The sequence below is a fragment of the Platichthys flesus genome, chromosome 4 (assembly GCF_949316205.1).
Source record: "Platichthys flesus chromosome 4, fPlaFle2.1, whole genome shotgun sequence".
NCBI classification, from domain to species: Eukaryota; Metazoa; Chordata; class Actinopteri; order Pleuronectiformes; family Pleuronectidae; genus Platichthys; species Platichthys flesus.
The window spans coordinates 19,974,569-19,998,856 of NC_084948.1; the positions used below are offsets into that span (position 1 = coordinate 19,974,569).

At 41.8% G+C, this 24,288-nt stretch overlaps 1 protein-coding gene across 1 annotated transcript in view; it reads right to left on the bottom strand.

Annotated features, from left to right (window-relative positions):
- Nucleotides 1–2,181: 2,181 nt before the first annotated feature.
- Nucleotides 2,182–24,288, bottom strand: part of plch1 (phospholipase C, eta 1) — a 51,119-nt gene continuing 29,012 nt past the window's right edge. Inside the window, exons 10-24 of the mRNA XM_062386310.1 lie at nt 22,414–22,585; nt 19,521–19,628; nt 17,154–17,309; nt 16,326–16,388; nt 13,924–14,018; nt 12,158–12,255; nt 11,694–11,873; nt 10,660–10,767; nt 9,802–9,926; nt 9,545–9,629; nt 8,974–9,120; nt 8,477–8,556; nt 8,277–8,336; nt 7,440–7,827; nt 2,182–6,026 (exon numbers count right to left, since the gene is read on the bottom strand). Coding sequence (XP_062242294.1) covers nt 3,325–6,026; nt 7,440–7,827; nt 8,277–8,336; nt 8,477–8,556; nt 8,974–9,120; nt 9,545–9,629; nt 9,802–9,926; nt 10,660–10,767; nt 11,694–11,873; nt 12,158–12,255; nt 13,924–14,018; nt 16,326–16,388; nt 17,154–17,309; nt 19,521–19,628; nt 22,414–22,585 — 4,567 coding nt within the window. The 3' untranslated portion in view covers nt 2,182–3,324. The remainder of the gene's footprint in view (nt 6,027–7,439; nt 7,828–8,276; nt 8,337–8,476; nt 8,557–8,973; nt 9,121–9,544; nt 9,630–9,801; nt 9,927–10,659; nt 10,768–11,693; nt 11,874–12,157; nt 12,256–13,923; nt 14,019–16,325; nt 16,389–17,153; nt 17,310–19,520; nt 19,629–22,413; nt 22,586–24,288) is intronic.

A 24,288-nucleotide genomic window follows, 5' to 3' on the forward strand; every position in this document is an offset into this window, starting at 1 on the left:
GAGAGAAGATAAAAGTATATCGTTTTATTTATGTGAGCAAAAAACTTCACTTAAGGAAAACAGATAAAGTACAGGCCCATGGTGTCTTTCCCCTGCTACTTGTTTTCTTTGTGGATTAATCAGCCCTTTAAAGAACCGATGGTCTTTCTCAGGGTAATTCAGTCAAAAAGATCTATAGCTGTCACATGTCATTATTATGATTATTTTTTATTATTTGAGCATCTTCCAACTTATAGTAATTCAAAATTGTAAATGCACTGAATGTCCTGAAACGTGATCTGCCACTTCGGGACAGTAAACTTAGGCAATAGGCAGATGAAGTAAAATGTGAAACCAATGTGGTAAAAATTTAATAAATATGTGAGCTGAAATTCGGGAATCATGTGGTCTTGGAAAAAACTTTTCAATTCCTGATTCTATAATATCAATAATAACTGCTGAACATTCTTTCTAAAAAAAGTTTGGAACTGTATTATGTATTGTACTGTATGTATTTTGTAGATACAAACACACACCATAACATGTGTACAGCCTTCCTTTGCACTCAGGTCTTCATGGTCCTAAGATGCTGGAAACTTTCCTTTGAGATTCTGGTCCATGTTGAAATAAATCTTCTAACTTCTGCAGATCTGTCGGCAGCAGACGGACAACTGCATTCTCAGGTTACTGTTTTTGACTGACAGCAGTGGAACTCATCTTCTGCCTCAGGGTCCAATGTGTTGATCTTTCTGAGACACTTCTCTGCTCACCACCGTTGTTTAGTTGAGAAAACTGTGCCCTTTGCTTTGCTAGGGTCTCTGTCCGCATTGGAAATGCAGGAGTTATATTTAAAGATTGATGGACAACGTATGAAACAGATTTATAAAATAACATTCCCACCTAAAATGTAAACAGTGGTGGGTCAGGTTGCGAAAGTAAGATAGATCCATTGGAGACTGTGACCATATAAGACACTGTGTATAATCTTTGTTTTATCAGGCAGTGGTTACTCAACAGTTACTCATGATATTAAATGAAGAGTGTCAAGTTTTGAACAGACAGCCAATGAGTTGAAAACGTATCAATGTTTTTACCGAACTAAATATGTTAAGTTTGAATCTATTCATTAAATGTGCTAATCTAAAACTCATCTATAAAAGCCTTAGTCAAACTGTGTAGGTGCTCAGTGACCTGGTGGTTCCTCTCAGGAAGTTTGAAGGCTTTTGGTTATTTTATTTTAAACTTCTTTTATTTTAGTTTGTTAAGGCCTTTGCAGTCTTCACCTCATCCTCTCCTTCAATTTGTGTAGTTCAAAAAACCAGGGCCTTCCTTCATGCGTTCAAGAAGACCTGTTTGGTTTGTCCGTTCTGGGCTCCTTTAGAAACATGGCAGTGAAACATGACTGACTCCAGGGAAAAAAACCTGCTCCTAATTTAGAAACATATATTAATTTCAAGGTAACGGTAACACAATGATTCTTAATCGATTCCCCTTAATCCTGCACCCTGGTATTTTATTATTATACGAGGTGAACGCATTACTAGAAAACAAAACTCAGAAAGTGGAGAAAGAGAAAAATCAAGTCAAGACTGAATTTTCCAATGTAGCTTCAGTCATTATTCATTTTAGAATTCTGGGTTATGAGAGGACATGGTTAGGATAACAAAGAGAGCCAGCAGACCTGGGATCAGCTGCTTAAAGCATGTGTATTGCATTCAAGAATAAATAGCCTAAATAAAAAAAGTGTGATATGAAGAAAAATATGCAGCATTAAAGCTACTTCAACAAGAATTATTTAATAATGTAGTAAATCCGGTAGTGCCTTTGTCTGTATATTTGAATGACCTTAAGTGAATGACCTATCTCGGGCAAAGCTTTGGAAGGAAATTCAGGAGGAAGATTATACTTTTTCTTCTCTCTTAGATTTTCCAAGGAATATTTTAACATTATTCGTCCATATGACTTAACCAAGTGTGGCAACAGGTTAGAGCCGGTGCCGGGGAATTGAATGCCCAGAGCAACAGGTGTGCTGTTTGTCAGCTCTATTACACAGTAATTTCATGAGCAATTACATCCCATTATGTTTAAGGCGCTGAGGCTGTTTGCGACCTAATAATGAAATGATTCTGAGCTCGAGCGACATTCTGGTTTCATCACACTGTTTACGGTTTTGAGTAAAACAGGAAATTAACATGTGGTTGTCTTGAAATCAACATTTCAATAGTTTATTGCATCTGTAGGAAAATGCTCACAGTCCTCCAATGAGCAACAATACAAAGAAAAGAAGGATGGTGTAACACTGAAAGACGATAAAAAAAACTAATAAACTGCGGCTCGGCCACTCTCCCCTCCTCTGTCTGCTCTTCACGCTTTTTTACAGTTCATTAAGTTATACAAAATAAAACCACAACAACAGAACCAACACGAGATTCTATTTGCTGTCTGTATCAAAGTAATTATAAAAATAAAAACCTTTAAACTCCAAATCTTTAAACTTTGCAATCATGTCATGAAATTCTACGGATCAAAGAGAGCAACGAGTCCAAGCGTGGAAGTGTTTATGATCTGTATTGCACCCATTACAAACAAGCCTCTGTCCTCGGTTGTGTTCAACGCAACTGTTTGTTCTGTGCAAATGTCGAGCGATGAGACATCTATTGTATAAACTGGTGCATAGTCATGCTTGACATGTTCACAAGTAACATGCACAAACATAAATGTACAGTTAGAGTTAGCTCTTCGCTAAAATCCATCGCGGATTAGAAACAATGACAGGAATATTCACACGACACAAATAAAGAAATACCACTGAAAAACAGGAGGAAGACTTACATTACATGTTTGAAAAGATGAATACCATCTATTAAAACTAGCTGTTTGATTATACTACACATTCAAATGATACAAGGAAAGACGTTCCATCTCTGCTGAAAACCAAGATTATTTTTTTTGCTTTGTTTTCAGTGTACGCAGTTTGGACAGTACATCACAGGGACGAAGATAACAAGTATCTGTACAATCAGTCTAGGAAGCCTTTTGGAGGGAATCAACGTTCCCGGGTACATTTACACATTAAGTAGAATATAGACAATACACTTCCAGACTAGAAAGAACATTCACTATTGAATAGTGGACATTTCATACACAAAGTTCATGCTGTCAGATCCAACCATGGATTATATGAGATGTGTCATTGATATTGTACAGGCAATCTCTGCTCTGTGAACATGGGAACACATAATGGCAAGCACGTATTTCCCTTCGTCCTCCGGCTTTTGGTGTAACTGAACGTCATCAAAAAATCAGTGATCGAGTCTTAATCTCATTTAACGTTTAAGATCAGAGCTACAGTCTGAGTAGAAAGTAGACCTCGGGCTCTGACGCAGAGTGAAAGGAGTTTGAATTCGGAAGAGAGTCGTCTGTGTAGTAGCGATCTCCATAATGATCTCCATTTCCATAACGTAATGATGTGCAAGCTCCCTCAGGAAGTCCCCTGTCCTCCAGCTGATCCAGGTAGCCGACGATGTATGAGCCGGTTGAGTGTCTGTTAGCTGGTGGATTCTGTGAGGCCGGTTTATTCCTAAACACCACCCCACTAGTGGTACTATTGATTGCGACACCTGGCCGAGACTTTACAGACTCTTGCTGTCTTTCCCGTGCACGGTTGTTGATGTGGCGCACCCGGCTCTGGCTCCGAGACGACAGGCGACGGGTCAGGGGCGGAGGGGAGTCCTCTGTGTCCCTGGGAACCACAGGAGCTGTTCTTGTTGCCTGGGGCTGTGACTGTTGGGACATTGATTGGGATTGGGATTTTGCTTCAAAATGCAGCTGAGGAGACTGGGACCTCTCTCTGTCACTGTCATCCGCCTCCAAACTGACCAGTTTGCGTAGCTGCTCTGTGAGTGGATCACTCGACTGCGATTGGAAAGTTGCGCCCCCCATGGTGCCCATTCTCCTCTGCTTCCTCATGTGTGGCGTGATGAAACTGCGGCTAATAATGTGGTATTTGCTCTGGAAGTTGCATGATATGTCTTCTGAGGTCAGGTCTCCAAGGGACTTGGACTTACTTTGGCTGGGGGCTGTGGAGTCTATGGGAACCGACTGGGAACGAGTTGACAAAGGCCTTGAATTCAAAACACTGGTTTCAAGCTGCGACTGGTGACTGTTGGCGGTAACATTTTTGCTCCATGACTGCCGAGTGTGCGGTTGTGTTTGACTTTGAAAGTGTGGCTGAGAGTTTTGAGGAGCTGAGGACTCTGCTGAGGGCTTGATGCAGTCATACTCCAGGTGGCTGTATATATTATCGCAATCTGAAGAAGGAGTAGGTAGTCCTCTGTCTCTACAGATGTTTGTGGACGCAGCAGATTGGCCATGTAGAGTTTCAGGTGAGGAGAAACCATTGTGGAAACCCCTCATTTGCTCCACCTCCATCTGGTTGTACCCTGGGCTGTTTTGTTGAGGTCTGTTCAGGAGCTGGCCGCCACTGTAGCTCCTCTGTTTTTTGTAGGAACTATTGAGGTCTCTGCTGTTGTCAGGGGCTGTAGAAATGCCCTGTGGAACAGAGTAGCCATTCTGATACTGCTGACTAGGGTTGGGGGGTCTTGAGTTGATGGGTGTGTGGAAGGTTGAAGGCTGGGAGTGGTTCTGGTGTTGTTGATGATTGGATAACTGATACGAAGGTTTATTGATTGGGGAGGGGGCGTGTGTAAATGCTCCATGAGGTGGATATGAGGGAAACTGTTGTTGAGGATCAGAATATGACAAAGGCTGCTTCTGTTGGGCGTAGTTGGGAATGGATCCGTGGTTTTGGTAGATGGCATGGCGTTTGGTTGGACTTGTGAGCCCCTCCCATTGGCTGCCATGTCTAGGTGAAGTCAGCATTATATCCAAGGGATCTTCGTCGACATTAGTTTCCACTTCTGCAAAAGCATTTCTTGCTGTGTCACGATGAAACTGGAAAGAGTCGTTTACGGGCGTGCTCATGTACCTTTGGGAAGTACCCTGTTCTATCTCAAGGGAAGATACAGGGAAATCATTCACTTCCTCATATACTCTCTCCTCGGCCTCCTCAATGTCTTCATATCCACCCTGTTTCCTGTGCATATCCTCCCAAGCCACATGGTGCCCTTTCCCCAATCCCTGAACCACTTTTCCCGGAGAGGGCCCCAAGCTGTTTAAAGAAGTATTCACCACCAACTGTTTCCTCATGTTGTGCACCGTTGCAGGCAACAGTACCTCCTCATCCAGAATGGTGTACACCTCCTCAAGCTCAGTGGTTTCTGGGCTGGAGAAGAGGACTGGAGTAGAAGTCTTTCTCTGAGAACTCGATGGAAGGATTTCATGGTTTACATGATACATTTTTTGAGCTGCTTGTTGGGGACTTGTTAGGTGTTTTGAGTTAAGAGAGGCTGTGTTTGTCTTTAGAAGAGGCCTTACATCTTGCAGCGCTTTCGGAGTGGTAGGCCTGAAGTTCGAGTGACGGGAAAGAGTGTGATCATGGGATGATGTTGTGAAATCATTTTGGTCAATGGTGCTTTCAAATTGACCAATCAGAGCAGAAATAGAGCCACACGTGTCTTGCTCATTGCCCAAGGACACAGCATCGATGAGTCTGGAGATGCTGTCGTGCAAAGAGGTGGGACTCTTTAGATCACAGTCCATGCCGACAGGAGAAAGAGGGGCCACAGAGGAAGGGGCAGAGGAGGAGGATGAGGAGACTGATGGTGCAGCAGTGAACGTTGTGCTGTTTGACAATGTTTCTAGTCCCATCTTGTTGTTCGCGGAAGACAAGACCAAAGAGTTTTTCTCTGTTCCTGCGGAGATGATCTTTGATTTGTTGATTTCATTGTCTTTTGATGGATAGTTGACATAGTCGTCTTCCTTTTTTACATCTCCTCCACCAATTACCAGATAAGAAGCCTCCGCTGATTGGTCAGATTCTTTATTTCTGTACGTCTTGGAAGGGGAAGCGATGCTTGGTTCAAAAGAAAGTGATGATTTGATGAAGTTAACAGAGGACGACCTGGGCCTGTTAAGCAAACAAGCTCCTGTGGACACAGAAAGAAAAAGATTAATAAAGTCATGCTTAGATACTACAATTTGAATGTTGAACACCAAGCAGACCAACGATTCAATTACAACAACTAACAGTCCAGCCAATACAAGGCAATCGCAATACACAGACAGATGGATCACCAAATACAACTGTGAAGGGGAAGCTGGAAATGAGGCTGTGGAGGTTAAACAAAAGGAAGAATCCACGCGAACATCAGATTAGGAAAAAGATGGTCAAATGGGATTGGTTTGGTCAAATGGGATCAAATGGCACATCAATATATTTCTCATACCACTGTCAAACAAAATACACTGGGTGGACGCAGTACTGATATGTTTTCGAACGATGCAACCTCCAGACAATAGGTGTTTTAGATTACCTGCAGGACCATCCTAGTCAGTTCTCTACCATAAAGAAGCACAACAAATGAAGATGGGACAGAAAGAGCATGTTAAGGCATCATGGAGAGAAGTATGTTCTGTCAGTTCACGTGGTTAATGAACAAGAGTTTCAGGCCCTGTTCAGACCTGGTTCTAACATCTGTCCTCAGAGATCTGATCAGTGGACGTTGTTCTTCTGTTCACAACAGCACACGTGTTTCCTGTGATCACATCTCACTTCCTCACTCTATATGCAAATAATCATGTACACCATGCGTTCATGCAGACCAAAACATGTTTGCCAATGTGTCCGATGATAATATTTGTGTGTGTTTAATCAGATTGCGGATTCAGGAGATGCTGATATAATCAATGAACTGTTTGCAGATCTAAAGACATCACGTGGTGGTCAGTGTTGATATTGTGATGCATGGGCAAAAAACTAATCAACGTATGGCCACTGAGAAACGTAAAAATACATTTGACTCATTATGAAAATGTGACAGTTCAGAGACGTCAGCTGAGTAGGGGGTCCTTCATAGAGAATCTGGCAACACGTGTCCCAAACCACCTCTGAATGTCTAAGTGATCAGATCCCTCAGGACAGATGTTAATAATCAGGTCTGAACAAGGTCTTGAAAAGTTGTAGCAGAATAAGTAAAGCAAAAGAGAGAAATCTTTACAAGTAATATCAGACATTAATCAGTGTTCAAAGCAATTCAAAGGCAAAACTTTGCTGTGCAGCTTTTCAACTTCAAGTATTGCATTATATAAGAAGTAGTCCTTCATCATGTCATTTATAGAAATTACACAGCAAAAATATTCCACAGCCAAAAGTCACTGCGATTAATGCCGGAGTTTGCTGGGGCTTGGTTGTTGCTATTGTTAGATAAAGAGCTCAGTTTCTTATTTTTAACTAATAACTTGGGTGTCATATGCAAATGATCTATATTATATATACATATATTATAATATTTCAAATTATAATTGTAATTCTTTGACTAGAATGAGTGGAAATTACCCACCTAAGATAGTGTCCGTACTCATATCGTGCTGTTCCTTGTCTTGGGAGCAGAGGGAAAGCTGCCCTTGCAGGAGCCTTTCTAAGGGCATGGAAATTGGCCTGTGGATGAGCGGGGGTCTGGGTTGGAGACGCCTCTCCACCGCTCCCTCCTTCCCTGACACGCCCTCTCCTCCGATCCCTGCGCCCGTGCCGTTCTTATGCTCAGATATTGATGCCACAGACTCTGATAGCAACATCTTTGTCTTCTTCCGACCCTTCGCCGGGGCACTGGCTGTGCGGCGCAGGAGGTGATCGCTGAGGGAGCGTTTGCGAAGGCCGCCAGAGTTTGTATCCACGGAGGATTTGGAAGAGCGGCTAAACAAACCCCGGATCCCTCGCAGCTGATGACCCTGAGGGCAGGAGAAGCAGAGTGTGAATAAAATACGTGTAAATAAATATCCACCATAGTGCACTTATTAACTCAATTATTTACACATCATAGTTTTAAGTTAAAGGGTTACTTTTCATTAGCAATGAAAAGATACAGCTTGTATAACTTAGACCACACCAAATCAAACAATGGCATGCTCTTACATGCATTACCTTTAGGTGGCAACCTTCCTCCTCACATTATCAAAACACACACCACACAAGGCTGCTTAGGATGCTGCATGGTTATGTTGTAATTTATTCCATCTTTGTTGATGAGAAAATGAAAATTATGGATAAAAGCTAAAAAGCAAACTGTATGACTCAGTGGTTTAATGTCACACACAAACAAGTCACGGCTGACAGCTTCGCGTCATGCATTACTGTTTCATGCAGCACCACACACAGAGCCCATAGGGCACCAGGATACCTTGTTAGATCCTAGAAAGTGCATTATGGTAAAGCTGGGGTTCAGGACTAGAGGGCTCCACTAGAGAAACAAAGGATTGAAGGAAGATATGCCTCAGTGATCGATGTGTTGTGAGAAACACGTTTTCTTCTGTTTAACTTCAAAATATCGGGGGGGAGGGGATGGGGTCAACAATATCACCAGGAATGTGCAGCACTTACCTTCCCATATACATCATGCACTGACACATGCACAAAGATGGACGCCTCGGTCAGCCCCTCCAAGTAAACATGTCTGTAACCTGTTGTTGGACATGGAGGGAGAAAGCATTGAAGCAAGGGAGAGAGCAGTAGAACGACATTGGCTTTCGTCAGACTGGTGATTGTGTAGTATTTGCCTGGGAGGGGGGGTTCAGGGACAACAAAAAGAAGAACCTGCAGAGCCACAGGTCTTTTACCATTCAAACAAAACAAATCATGGTTCACTAGATACAAGATAATGAGCCCCATAGCAATAACATGGCTTGAGCCACGAGGTAAATTGTGTTTTTAAGCGTGTGTGTGTGTGTGTGTGTTGGCGAATCTGTCTAATTGTGTTAAATAGCAGAAGTGAAATGGATTCTAACTGCCAGTGACAAACTGTGTCCTCTCCTCACTTCATGTCATTCACGCAGCAAAGTCTCTATTATTAAGATAAAGCTCAGGAATTTTGCACATACCAGGCATCAGGCTGCTGAAGGCAACAGTCCGTTGACCAATAAAATCTCGTCCAATGGGGTCGTGGTCCCAGACGAGGAAACGCACCAAAGCCACCTCCGCCATGTGAAGCGTGAAGGACAGAGTCTCCTCCCATACTGGGTTAAAACCTGAGGAAAGCACACACATATATACACAACTCAGTTTGATTAGGACTCATCCCTCTGTTATCACAGAGCTGAGGCTGATACAGCTTCTGCTTTGGTTTGTGTGCCACACATGTATAGAAATAATATAGAAAATGCTAAGATACAGTCAACACTGGAAGGTTTTACCAGTCTAGAATTGAATTAGATGGCTGCACTATAACTACAGAATGTATACAGGTGAGAAGCCGGGAACATAGTTTCATGTAGGAGCTATATATTACGAAAAAGGCACTAAAGAGGCTGAAAATGGACAAATGAGACAACATACTTCTTTGAATTTAAACACATTTTTATCAGTTTTTCAATGTGGCTGTTGACATGTTTGATCATTCTTCAGTGGTTGTAATATTGTGTAATGGTTTAAGTTGATCTGCGTGTGTCTCACCATTGTCATCCACAACTCGTGTCTGTTCCTTGCAGCAGTCGACTGGAAGCCCAATGATCTCCACTTCCACAAACGGATCGATTATCTGATGCAGGAGAAAATCAATAAAATCAATTGGTTATAACGTTAAATTACAGCTGCGGGTAGACAAGTGTGATATTGGGTGCATGCTTGTGCATTTGTGTGTGAGGCGAGAGGGAGAAACACAGATGGCGAGTGAAATGAAACAGGGGTTTTGTGCCTTGGCGTGTTTTTACCTCTCCACGGTCCCCCAGCATGGAGTCTGGTGGCTTGGGCAACTGCTGTCCACTAATGATCTTGAGAATGAGCTGCTTCTTGGGGTAAGCTGGAAGAGGATCATCACAGAATGGGTTGAAGGAGCCTGGAGGGAAGGAGCGACAGCAGAGCGAGAACTTTGATTTATGTCATCGCTCAAGCCTGAAAATCCAAAGCTCTCAAATATTCTTATTTCTAAGGCTGGTTACATTGTGTTGTGTGGCTGCAGTAGGGATCACGTCGACTGGAAGGCACAGGGTATATGTTCTCAATAAGCATTGCATCATTACAAGATCCACTGTAAACTACTTGTGCAGCAAGGCCATGAAAATCAACCAGCCATGTGATTTGCTGTGTAGCTAACTCAGTCGGGGAATAGCTGTTTTCACAACATTGTTGCATGTGGTGTAAAAAATGGGGAATTTCTAGTGGAGATCCGAAAGAGATCGAAGAGCAAAAACAAGATGTACAAGTCTTCACTTCTTCCATTCCCTGAAACTGTATTCATATAAGTATTACAGAAAATACAATTTATATTCAATGCAGTCAGGCAAATACCATATATACTGTGTGTATGATATGTTTCCAATACTTTTTTACTATTGGAAATCAAGAGATTAAGAGATGGATCATTACATAATAACATAATACAATATATAATAACAATCATGAGTCAAATTTTTTTTAACCATCAACCTTTCATTTCATAGAACATAATCTCTCTGTTTTTCTCATGCTACGTTCACATAAAAAATCCTCTTATCACATGTTTATATATTTCTACAATCCAACACTAAACTCTAAGCAATGGCTTGGACCCAGTCTGGCTGTTGTGGTACCTTTGCACATGGGGGGCGGCTTCAGGACGTAGCCACTGCCTCCATTCACCATGAACTTGGCTCTGTTGAGCTGCATCATCCTGCCCTCCGTCTGGTAGTTCAGAGCGACTGGAGGAGAGAGAATGAAGGAGACTTTTAAATCACCTGCCACTCAACCTCTGACGACACACACTCTATCATCTATTGATTGATCAGTTGATTCACTTTATTCACTGATTAAATTGTTATCTAGAACTCGGAGTAGAATACATTAACTGTGAAAATCTTCTGTGGGCTGCTTGATAGTCTGGCAGAAATCACAAATCATATGAGGAGACAGATTTATCATCCTTTGATTGGTTTTGGATGTGTTTTTGTATTCATCACATGCTCCTCTTTGTTTTATTCATTCTTGGTTTTATTCATTGTTTGTTTTATTCATTAATTATTTTTGTTTTTGCAATCTTGAAACCTTATTTGGGAAAAACAGACGATGAGGAAAACACCTCCTCAAAATCAGTGTCTGTTTCTGTTGACCTGAGACAGTTATAGAACAGAAAGATAATGTATTTCCCTGGAATAGATTCATTAGATGTTGAAATCATGATGCTGATCATTCACATACAAATTCAAATATTTTTTTTTATTAATTCCCCAGTCTTTATTCATAATTTAATCATCGATGATTATTATTAATTTATTTAGGTTCCAGCCTTTTCCATAAAGTAAACAAATCAAAATGAACACATCACTGCCGTCACATACAGTGCACACAAAAAACTTAAACAGCTCAGTGGATTTGTAATGTGGAGGTTAATGAGTATGACTGCACCACTACTGTCTGCACATATGTCCACTAACTAACTACACAGGATGACGAGTGTAAATAAGGTGTGTGCTGCTCAGGTCACAGATGAGGTCTGTTGTCAGGTCTTGTTTGAAGTCAGTTCATGTGTGATGACAGGTATGCAGCTGAAGGGAAGTCACCTGGTGTTTCTATTAACAGACAACCTCCAGACAGGTCAGGAGCTCAGAGCAACAGACAGAAGTCTTACCCAGCTGACAGCCCACGTTCCAGTAGAACTGGGGGTTGAAATTGGACGAGTCGATGCGATAGGCCGAGGGATAAATCCGTGACAGCTGCCTCTGGTTGAAAGCCAGGAACTGTTCGGTTTTGTGATTGACCAGAGACTGAGCTCTGGTCTCGCTGAATGACAGGACGTCACCTGGAGTACCTGAGGAGGAACGATGGATGGGCGTGAGATAACGTCTTCAGGGTGAAGACTGCAACATGTTTATTACTTGGTGAAAAGATGAGGTCTGGGTCAAGGAAGAACCTTAATCAAGGATGTTAACGTGGAAAAATAAGGCAATTTGATTTCTCACAGAAAAAAAAACAACAGGCATGATATTTCTGTGTGTGCAGTTAGTGCAAATGTTGATTTGAAATTACTTTTCATTAATGGGGCCATTCTATTTTACTTGTGTTTGTTCAGGTAACAAAGCTTTGTTGATTCACCTTCATTGAGGCACTCCTGTGAGGCGACGGAGTTGGTGAACACAACCAGGTTCGACAGATCTCTGCTCAGTTTCATCGTCTTCCTCTTCCTTCCTCCCCTAACACAATTGGACAAGAAGGCAGAGGAGAGCGGGTTAAGGTCATGCAAATATAAATGAGACATGTTAAGTAAAAGGACATAAAGTTAGACATGCACTCGCTCATCTACCCACTTAAGTATTTATTGGGGCCAAAACATAATGGGCAAGAGAGGACTGTCCATCAGAGAGGCAGCTGGCAAACCACAGGAAAGAGCATCAAAGACGAAAAGCTTAATGGAGACCCGAGCTCATGCAGTGCAGCAAGACCCTCACACACATTCATGTTCGCGCTCTCCGCACATACAGTCTTGCACAAACACATTCACGCAGCCGCTCAGGCATTCTCACAGGAATCTGTATTGTGACAGATCCTGAGGACACCCATATATAAATATGCAACCAGGAGCAGTGACTGAGATAACAAAGGGAGACAAAGCCCTTATACACTGAGCGACTAAGGGAGGAAAACACAACAGAATTTCCATACGTCCTGGCCAATGCTCTCTCACAAAGCAGAGAATGGGTGTAAAAGGGAATTTGAGCCGTGTTCAAGCTTCAGATGAACACTTCACCTCTTTTAATTATAAAATCCACAATGATGCTTCAGGGGAGATGAGGGGCCGCATAAGTGTCAATGTTCAATGGGATAGTGAAGTGGATGAAATGCAGGAAAATTAAAAGTGGCATAAGGCAATGGTGTTTTGAAGTACAGTATATTTTATACTACGTTATCTTCCTACAACCCTATATTTCAAAATGAAATACTGACTTTTAACTTGACTGCATTTATATGACAGCTACTTAAAACCCTTTGTGGAGATTAAGAGAAAAACATATGAGCGGTTTTATGATGTGGGTTCATATGACAGATACCTAAACGTATATAAAACAGTCTGATTGATGTCCACCCACAACAACAACAGCAATTAGTCTGGTTTGCATGTTAAAATCAGACATGTGGCTCTATAGGAACGATCTTAGACCACGGAGGAAGTGCATTTAAATGTCAAGATCCATATGTGATCATTTACTGGAAAACAGTTGCTGAGCCTCAAAAGGGTTAAGCTAAATGAATCACAGTTTTGTTACGTTTGAGTCAGAGTGTTGTATCCTCTGCCACTGACTTCAGATCAGGTTTTCGTTAATAAATGTGCCAACAATGCACCTGAGCACGGCTCGGTCTTGACGAGTCTCAACATGTTGTTCTAAATGCAACTTCAATGCTGACTACGATTGAATACTATCCGGAGTATTGATACCTTTACGATACTTCATACTCTTACGTTTTACCAGTGGTCACAGAAGAAGAACATGGCAGGGCTTAGGAAGTAAAAGGAAAAGAAAAACGTAACAGAAGAACAGCTTCGATGTGATAACATGTCCGTCTTTGACCATATTCTACATGATGAACTCAGCCTTGAGTTCCTGGAGCTGCGGGAAGGGTTAGACATAAGACAGGGATAAATCAAAACCCCTCAGGATCCCCCCCCCTTCAGTGGAGGCTCCAAACGGGAAGTCCATCATTCTTTCCCTCACACAAACATCAAGGATTGCAAGAGAACCTGTAACGGCTGCACGGCACAACTGATGCCTTGGATTGTTTAATGCTTCCAGCGACTCAGCAACTATCAAACCCTATATTTGTCAGTGATTGTCAGTGTTGTGGTGAAGCAGGTCAAAGGTCACCTGTTAAACTGTCCTCCAGCCTCCCTCCCAGACGTCTCCTGGCCGTCCTCCTCCTTCTCCACGGTTTGGCATGACAGCCTGGATTTGGAGTGCCTCTGGAAAATGTACACGCACACGCACACGCACACACACACACACACACACACACACACACACACACACACACACACACACAATTTAATTGTTTTAATTACCTCTATAATTTGCTTACTGGTTGGAGAATTTTCTATATCCTTCCAGTTTAAATTCTGACACATGAAACCACCTACACACACAAACGCAGTAAATAAGATCACCACAGGGCACAGAATGGTGCCGGTATGTGTTTAGCAACGTACGAGTATATAATGTATATAGTATAATTATAGAGTGAGTGTTTGTGAAGTGTGTGAGCTCTTGAGAGAAGCAGCACCTCTATTAGAGCTAAAGTGGACTTGAGAAGAGAATGAGGGTCGCGGTAATTGCAGGGGTTTAGGCAGCTTGCCAACCGATTACAAGCACCCATGCATGCAAATATATGCATATATATATACACATGCATGGGAGGATGCAAGATATGCAATAAGGATGCATAAGGGAATTTTCGGGGAATGTGAAGAAAGATGCCCCAGTAAATATTATACAGTTCAAATAATAAATTGAATTGATGATACCTGAAAAAAAAATTTATTTTAAAACACAATTCCCATTTGAAGCATTTCTCTTAAGCTCTACAACATAACCAGCTTCCCGAGGGACAAACACATCCCTCACAGAGGATCTACATCAAGACTGTGTACATTCTTGGACCTGCATGTTTAATTCTCCGATATGAATAATGCATACATTCACTGCATTCAGCTACTGTGTGGAATTGTAAGATAAAGTGTGGCGGATTTAATTGAGGTACCTACCACATGCTGAAGATAGCTTGGCAAAAGGTTGCATTTTAAAGTGTGATTTGAAAAAGGATTCAATATGTCAATATTTTCCTTGTTTAAAAAACAGCTATGTGAGAAAATAATATTATAATGTTGTGTCAAAGACTTCACTATGTACAGTGTGGCAGAGATATCTATATGAGAGGATCAGGCAGTCCCACAGTGCATCACACTGTCCATCTCAGTCCAACATGAGAAGATGTCATTAGGCTAAAAACCGGCAAGCCAACTCCTCCCCCACGTCCCTCACCTTCTTAGGCCTCGTCTTCTAATCCTACCGCCACTACATCCTTCCTATCAGTGGGCAGACAGTCTTACAATAACCAACAATAAACTCTCTGCCAGTTACATAATCAGATTGCAAGGAAGACCGGTCTGGAACAAATAATTCCCCCATCCATGCAGATTTGGCAAAATGTCAACAACTGCTTAATGGTGAGGTAAGGCTTGTTCGAGCTCACTTTAGCTAAATATGAGGATAAAGGCTTGAAGTTGGTTGTGAGTGGTCAGTAAGCCCAGTCCTGGACAGGAACACTGTTAAGCGCATCGCAAATAACAGACACGACAACAAAGAAGCTTCCAACTGGGATTTATCACAGTCAACCCTGCCTCCATTCAAAACACATGGTCCAGACACAAGTGGACCTCAGCAAAACTAATAAGAGACACGATGCACCATCAGGTTTCATTGGGGTGCTGACTTTCACTTGTAGGTGTTGCCTCTACCAAGGAAGTGATGTTTTCATTTTCCATTTCCTTTTTTTAATCTTATGTCATTCTTATTAGCACGGTGTCAATCACTAGGTGAAGCACTGTGAACTGCACTAACCTGCATGAAAGGTGCTATGTAAATAAAGTTTGACTGATCCGTTTTGATTACCGTTTGTCTGTTAGTCTGTTAGAAAGATGAAGCAAAAGAAGAATGATCAGTTTTCTTTCTGGGATGATGGGACACGGGCCAACATTTAGGGAACTGATATGTATGAGTGTGCAATTTGGTCAGACTTGGTTGAATTTAATGGTGACTCTTGGGCTTTGGCGGACACATTCAAGTTTAGTGCCATCCTAGTTTCTTTGGTTTCCAGCAGATTTGGCTCTGCCGAACCTTTTCAGCGTCTGTTAGTCTCATTGACAATATTAAAAAGGATGGCAGAGGCTGGTGAATGAATCCCGACTGACTCTTCTGCAGAGAGAATCAGGGATTTCTCCAATTAAGTGAAGGTTTACCAAAGTCTGAAAGACGCCATTGGTGATTTTAGGCCGGTTTAGAGTCTTAAGTACATCAAATAAAGAAGAAGAAGTCAGATACTGTTCAATTAACATTTCTAAAAAGGAAGCTTGCAAAAGATCAGTAGTAGAGAAGTGAAATGTTTCATTGCCACCTCCCCTTAAAGTGAACTAACCTGATTTTGCTATTCGAGAATCCACACAAATAGATCAAGAATCAGGCAGAGAAAAAAGAGCCATCTCAATGCTGCTTACCTTCTGTTTGAGAGTCGTGATGAAGGATCTGCTTTGGGATTTCTTCAGAACCCCTCTGGAGCTCTGGAGGAGAGCAGAACACAGAAAAAGAGAGTTGTGCATGTGTGTGGTTGTTTACATTCAAGTGTGAGGATTATCTGGTGTGAATCTAATAACAGCCACATTGGAACTAAGTGAGTCACTTAAACCCTTAAGCTCAATAGCTGGAGGGCCAGCATCAGGCATCATCCAATAAAGCAGAGCACAGCTGAAGAGGAGAGTGGGTGAGAAATATGGGAGCAAAAGAGAGAAACTGAAAATAGACAAATTACAGTAAGGACAGAGACAGAGACAGAAAAAGCCTCAGCGACAGGATGAAGTGAAGGGTATCACCAACAAGGCAGGAGCAGAATAAAGGGAATAGGAAAACCCTGATGCATAGAAACCACAACATTAAAATGGCTGTCAGGAAACTGAAGCTGCTAAAAATAGCACAAGAGGCAAGCAGGGAAATGAAATATTAAGTAACACTGCAGACATTTTGTTTCTCCTCACTTTCAGACTGTTTTGACAAGGTTTGGATGAACCACCAACCATGTAGGAAAAATCACGGCCATCCAGAGTGGCCTGAGGAGCTGCTGCTTGTTTGTGCTTTACCGTCTGCTCGCTGGCTTTGACCTATGAGTGCTGCAGCAACTACTCTACTCTACTCCTTTATTTTCTGCGTCTCCCCTCCGTGACTAATACTGTGGCCTAGTTTCACGCTCCCTCTCTTCTCAATCTTCTCCCCGTCTGTTGAAGTATTACTATGCTCAATATGCAGTACTACACGTCGCCCCAGGGCTGTACCTGCCGCAGGTTCTTCTGGAGGCCCTGGTGCGTGGCGCGCAGCAGGGCTCGGATGCTGAAGCTGTCGCTGTCTTCCTTGTCTCCGATGCGAGACTCCTTCAGCAGGGAGTCCAGCTTCTTTCTGATGTGAGACTCCACCTGGTGGTGACCATTTCCCTGTGTGAAAGGAGAGGAAGGTTAGACGTGTCTATTGACAGGAGATGATGAAGAGTAACAGCATATAGATAGAAATTAACATTTTTTAAAAGGTGCCAAAATAAGGACATTTTAAACTCTTAACAACTTGAAAAAATTGTGGTTTTACCATCAGAATTCTTTTTTGACTCTTTTCAAAATGTTAGCAATACATTGTGGTAAGACTGCTCAAAGACAAAGTTAAAATTTAAAACATTAAAACTGGAAAAACACATAAGCTGTGTGCAGTGTACAGACTTCCTTTCTCTGTATTTGGTAAAAAGTTTGGCAAAACTTTCTCCTGAACTGCTAAAATCACCCAAATCTCTATACAACAGATCCTCAGTACTCTATCGTGAGATGTTGATATTAATTTGTTAGACACATATTAATCTTAATCACTTGCGACATTACTATCAGGTTTAAAGTTACACACTAGCATGTTTCTATCTCAAAACTGCTACAGCAATAACTACAATTTCCTAAAGGTGGCGTGGATGTGTACAACAGGTCTGACAATCAGCTTCCCCTTGTGTAAAAATCTGTCGCCTACTAAATGAGGAAAGGGTGAGTTTGTAAGAGTTAGAATCAGCTCAGGGTGTATGTTGCAATAAAATAAACTCAGGGGTGTAAAAATTAAATCTGTAGATGTGGAACATTTTTGCTAATAGAGGAAAAACCACATCACATACAGAAAGAGAGAACATTACACCCTTTTTTTTTTCCACAGCCAAATAAGTGGTGACTGCTGTGAAAACATGCTGCTTTAATGAGCTCAATACAAAACCTCTCATTAGTGAAAAACCTGCCACCACCCCTCTCAAATGGCGATAATCATCCAACGTGGCATCTGCACCCCCATGCTTCCAGCTAAATGTGAGAGAACGATGCCATTTTCGGTTACACAGCTGAACAGAGTGTTTTACTGCTTAAATGTGATGAGGGCGATCTGGCACTACTGTACGCGAGGCAAAAACCACAAAGGACTAAAAATAACGATAAAAAAAAATGGCACTTAGAAAGTTGATCTGCAGCATGTGGAGAAGAAATGTGGAGAGAGCGTGGCCTAGGGGATAGAGCGGGTGCTCTGCAACAAGAAGGTTGCTGGTTCGAGTCCCACTCTATCCCATCTTCATGCCTAAGTGTCCTTGGCAAGATACTGAACCCCTAGATGGCCCCTCATAAAATGATGAGTGTTCTAAAAATGTAAGTCACTTTGGATAAAAGCGTCAGCTAAATGACATGTAATAAAATGTAAATTTTTTACATATCCCTCTGTTGCTTATTTCTCTAAAAAAAATAAACTACTTCAAATTCTTCTGCATCGTTAAGCATTGATTATTCCAAAACATTAAAGACATTGATGTTCAATAAAACAAGCACCGACATTACCACCCAATTACTGAAGTCATTATGTTGAGTAGAACAATGTCGTTAAGATCCCATTATCCACCCTCTGTTTGTGGCGGATGTATGGGGATGAACGAGTGTGAGCCTCTTTTCTCCCTTTTTTCTGATGGGATGTTGTTGCTGTCTTATTCGTTTCAATAAACAGATTAAGTGGCACCTGAAATAACCCACATTTTCCTGGATTTTCATTGAATGTGAGAGCAGAAATATCTGAGTCAGTTGCACCGGAAATTTTCTTCAACTTTTCCTGCCAGTCCTCAAGTAAATTGTCCAGAAAACGTCCAAGAAAGCCCACCTTAGAATACAGCAGGATATTGTCCCGAAAATGTACTGTGAACGAGTGGGCGAGTTTTAAAAGTGAGACAGAAGCAAAACTCAAAGAATAGCAACCTCACAGGATGAAAAAGAGGCGCCATAAACATAGAAGATCCCGACAAAGACATCAACTTAGAAAGACAACAAGATTCACGTCCTCCTGCATGCTCTACCCCGACGCTACCACTTGTTGGAATGTTCCGGACAATTTCCAGAGTTCCTGTCTGAAAACGGCCATGGCCACAGAAAAGAAAGTTGCCCTGACAGAGACAAATAGAAATTGCAGAAAAAAGCAAAGTCTCTTTTATATCTTTATATTCAATATAAGACCATGAAAGACAAAACGTACGAAAATCGAGGAATACCGACCTGAAGAATGTGAGTGAATGTGTCAGTGTGGAGCTGGTAATTAAAGCAGCCATGCATGTTTGTGTGCACGTGATACTTGTGTCTACAATCCTCTCTTACGTTGCTGTTCTTGAGCTTGAAGTCGTCCTCAATTTCATCAGCGCTGTCATCATCAGATACTTCCCCTTCCTCTGCGTCGGCAGACAGATAGGAGGGCAGTCGCTTTCCCTGGAAGGAGAGAAGACAGACAAATAAAGTGGAGTACAACAACGAACACGCAATTGACCCATCCCCTGGATACACAAGGATCCCGACACAGGTCGCACCTCTGACACAGTCCGAGAACTCAAAAGCAAAAATTAAATAGCCTTCACTCAGACAATCACAAAACAAAAACCACAAACACACTTTAGAGGAACCTCTTCCTTCATTGGCCTCCTTTACCAGTATTTACAGGCATGACCGGAAGCCATTACTGCCACATTTAGGTGCACAAGAGAGCACAAGACACACGCTTGAGCACATGGAAACACAAACACACACACGCTCTATACACAATCAGCGGCAAATTCTGTGAGAAGCTCCCCGGGCAGCTCTTTAAGCCGAGTGGAAGCCCATTAGTGAGCCATTCTGAAGGTGTGAGTGGGCGTCAAGATTTTCTCAGCTTCTTCTTCTTCTTCTTCTTCAAAACAGAAATCAGTAACAGGCTCAGAGCTTCCTGCAGTCAATCGAGTCTTTCACTGGCTGACATCACCTCTCGCTGTGTCTGTTAAAGACCCTTCCGCCCTTTCTCCGCTGCCTTGCGACTCTCTGTTCTCTCACTCGGCCGAGGTGGAGGGCTCTCGAACGACGGCAGCGAGGGGGAGGATAAGGATGGAGGGAAACTCTTAGAGAGGAGTAAAGGGCTTTAAAGGAAATCAATGATGCTCTTTCACTTTTACACACATCTGGCCGGGGAGGGACAAAGCCAGAGCTCCTTTTCCCTGGGAAAGCTTTCTTCGCCTAAAAAAAGATAAAAAATAAAAGTTTTTTCTGCCTCTAATAAAGAACAATAAATGCTGAGAGCCTTTGCTCATCCGACTGCTCTCTCCTCCTGTCTCTCAGGGTCTCTTTGTGTTAAATAGCTGCTCTTGAGCTGGACGATGAGGATCAGGTGGTCTGAGGCCGTCAAAAAGTGAGAGCTGATGTTTGAGAATAAAATAAAAGGGACACATGTTGGGTTTTCATTCTTTTTGAGTTTCATCAACTGTTTCTCATGGGACTACAAACGTGCTGTTAAGAGAAAAAAAGGCTAGACGGGATAAACTAAGAAAATAACCAAAACGACAAAAACGTTTTTTTTCATACAAGATTTCTGAAGAGATTTTGCATATTTATATTTCCTTTTGGAGCTAGCACATTTTGCTGCTCTATCATTAACATCACAGTGCTGATATCCGAGGGGTTCCGACTTAAATTTTAAATGATATTCAGGTTTGGTTCTGGTTCAGTCACATTGGTTGGTCTATTAACTTGATTTTGTACATTGTATATACAGGAGAACAAATAATTATGCGAGTCAGGGTAAGTAACTGCATCTGACTCTGAGCATACATTGTACATAAAGATGGACGACATGACTGCGCCCTAAAAGTGAAGCCAAATCATGTTATTTTCCTCCTGGTGGCTAGCTGCAGTATAGGTCTTCAACCAGGTCTCTTCCATGTTAGTAGATAGGACATGGGCAAAGCTAAAAAGTCAATGTTTCTCAAAGATGATTTCTGTCATTGTTCCACTGAGGTGTATTCAAGTAAGTTCACGGCTGAAACATGATGATACATGCTACAGGAGCAGCACTGACTCCAGCTCCAAATGTGCAAAATGGTAGCATTTGTATTTCAGCTTCAGTTCTTGACAGTAAGAAAAGTGGAGACGCATCATCCATCTTTATATGTCGGACGCCTTCAGACATGAAACATGTAGCCCGAGCTGCCGTCTCTTACCATGCTGTGCTTTGAAGGATATGGAATGTCTAAAAAAAGGTAAGTACAGCATTTCTGTTTTAACAGCACCTTGGTGGGAAGGTGACAGATGTGCTTACACTGTTTGTGTCTCTGAAATGCGTAATAGAGCGGACATGCTAAATTTTTAAAGCCTTTCCGCACTATTGGTGTCATGTTATATTACAGCAGATCGGAGCTGTAGCGATCTCGCTTTTATAAACGTGGGGATGTCTGAATGGTTTTAACTGGAAAGAAGTCCCCTGGACCAAAGACAAAAAAGTGAGGGGCTCCACTCATGCACAGGACACCATAACTCCACTTTGTCTTTACATAAAAATAGTTGTTGGGTGTTATATAAATGTTTAAAATCTTGTATACATAACCTTTAAGTGTGCCAGGGGGAATGAATATATGCATAATTTTAATGATAAAGCTGCATAATTTATTAATCAGTTTGCCTGTTGCCTGTTCTATAGTAATTCTTTGTTAGTTTTGGTTTAATGATGGATTTAGAAGGTAAAGTATTCATTGCGAAAGAATCAGTTAGTTATACTTAACTGCAGAAGGTTTAGATTAATAGCACATTAAGATGAATCCTCTGACTGTGTCTTAATGACGGTTGTGTCTTTTTTTTTTGCGTGAGTTTCAAAGGAAGCTGCCGTTCTGTCACCATACACAACTTTCTTGCCCTTCACATATGAGTAATACAACGACCTAGTTCTATCCTCCGTATATCCTCTCCCTTGTCTCCATCTGTTAAAGGGCACTAGTTATCTGCCTTTTTTACCCCCCCATCCTGAGTAAATTTGTATGAATAAAATATATATTGAGATATGGTGCTCACTTTTCATTGCTGTTGTACAGGAAATCTAAAGGTGTGACGCATCCTTTGATTCATAACCAACTGGGCATATTATGATGTAGCAATTTGATTAAATATTTATATTTGCTTGTGTATGACACATTTACTGTCAAATCCCCCCCCCCCCCCCCCCCCCCATCCATCTATCTCTCTACTGAGTTGTTCTTACTTTGATGAGTATCTTGCCCTGCAGGCTGAGAGGACTGGGTAATGCTTTGGAGTCTCTGCTCAGCGCGTCTCCCACGTCGAGTTTGTCTCCGAAGATTTCCCGCAGGTACTGAGCAATTTTCTTCTGCTGATGGATGCTACAGTGGTTCTCTATGGACAGAATCACCGGGTACCTGAGGAAAGAGAAACACATGGATTCATACTCATTAAATGAAACATGTTAGGACATGAAAGCTCCCTAAAAAGTAAGACCAAAGCACCTTGATTGCCCCCTGGTGGCTGGCTGAAGTATAGATTATAACCCCTCCCCCTACTCCATGTAAGCAGAACCAGTCAGATATCCGCTAAATTTTTTACATGTTTCCTCTCACACTGATGTATGTTCAAGTGCTCCATCCCCCGATAACAGACTCTGGCTCCACATGTCCTAGATGGCAGCGTTCGTATCTGTCATATTTCTGGACAGCGGGAGGAAGTGGAGACACATCGCCCATCTTTATAGATCTTTATCCATCTTAAGCTGCACTCGAAACCGTCTCATGATGTGAGATACCAGAGTGGATAACATTTCACTTCCTTTTCTCACCTCATGACAAAAGGAATAAAGAGGTAAATAATAAAAAAAATACAGCTACCTGAACACCTCTTCACCTCTGTAACAGGTTGTGTGTGTGTGTGCGTGTGTGTGAGTGTGACTGTCTTTTCATTTAGAAAAGGTGAAATGACTTATTGCCACACAGCGGTGCGGCTCAAATGTCAAGTTTTTCAGACTGACAGCTCCCCCCTTGGGGGACACAGCCCTGCTCTCACCTCCACCTCTGATCCCAAAAACAGACCCACATCGCTGCACACTCGCCCTTAGACACAACCGAGTTCAAAAAGAGGCGACGCAAAGCAGCACCCACAGCCATTTCATGTCGACACATGGCGAGTAGGCTCAGTGAGCTGTGTGATGTGTGTGTGAATGTGTGTGTGTCGGAGGGAGAGCATAGACTTTCTCCATTTCAATAAAGCCCTGGGGCCATTAATCTTATTAACAGGAGGCACTGATGATACAATATCTTTGGGAATGTACAATGTGCATGTCAACAGTGAGAACAGCAAGAGAAGAGACAAATTAATATTACTTTAAGTTTACTATGCAGGTATTTCTTAATTAGCGAACCTATATATATATATATATATTATAATTTTTTTTTAATTTACAATTTTACTTTTTATTAGTATATTCACAGAGTAATACAGGGACCTATAGCAAAGTTAACTTTAGAAGAAATACAACTTCATTCACTAAAATTATCTCAGGCAACCAGGGAATATTTGGCCTTTTCCCTGGAGAACGGTCTTGAATAATTAATTGTTTCGGCTCTAATCTGAGGCACACATAAAGTCAAGACTAAAAAATAAATGGAAAAGAGGTAAAAGGAAATTAATTCTAAAGACATAGCAGGCAGCCATCAAAGTGAAAGAGTGTTTTGATGTGAATGTACGTGTCTCAAACTGGGTTGTCTCTATGTTCCTAGTATAACATTGTATGACTGTCAATCTATTTTGTCCGGTGATTGATTGGTGAAGGAAGATGGAAGTCATTAGAACGTGTATCTTCACCAAGTCTGTCTAGTCAACAGTAAAATAACGAAAAAAGGAACATAGTGTTCAGGAAAGTGATAAAGTAAAATTCCTGGATCTGCACCAAATTGAATGAGTTCTCTCTTGCACCGAGCCTCGTCCCTCCACCAAGTCTGGTCTAAATTGGTTTGGTTGCATAATCCTGACAAATAAACAATCCAGAGTGGCACTCAGTAGAGTGAGCACCTCCGCCAAGGCCCAACAGTCACTTTATGAAACCACATTTGATTCACTAGATCCAGATTTG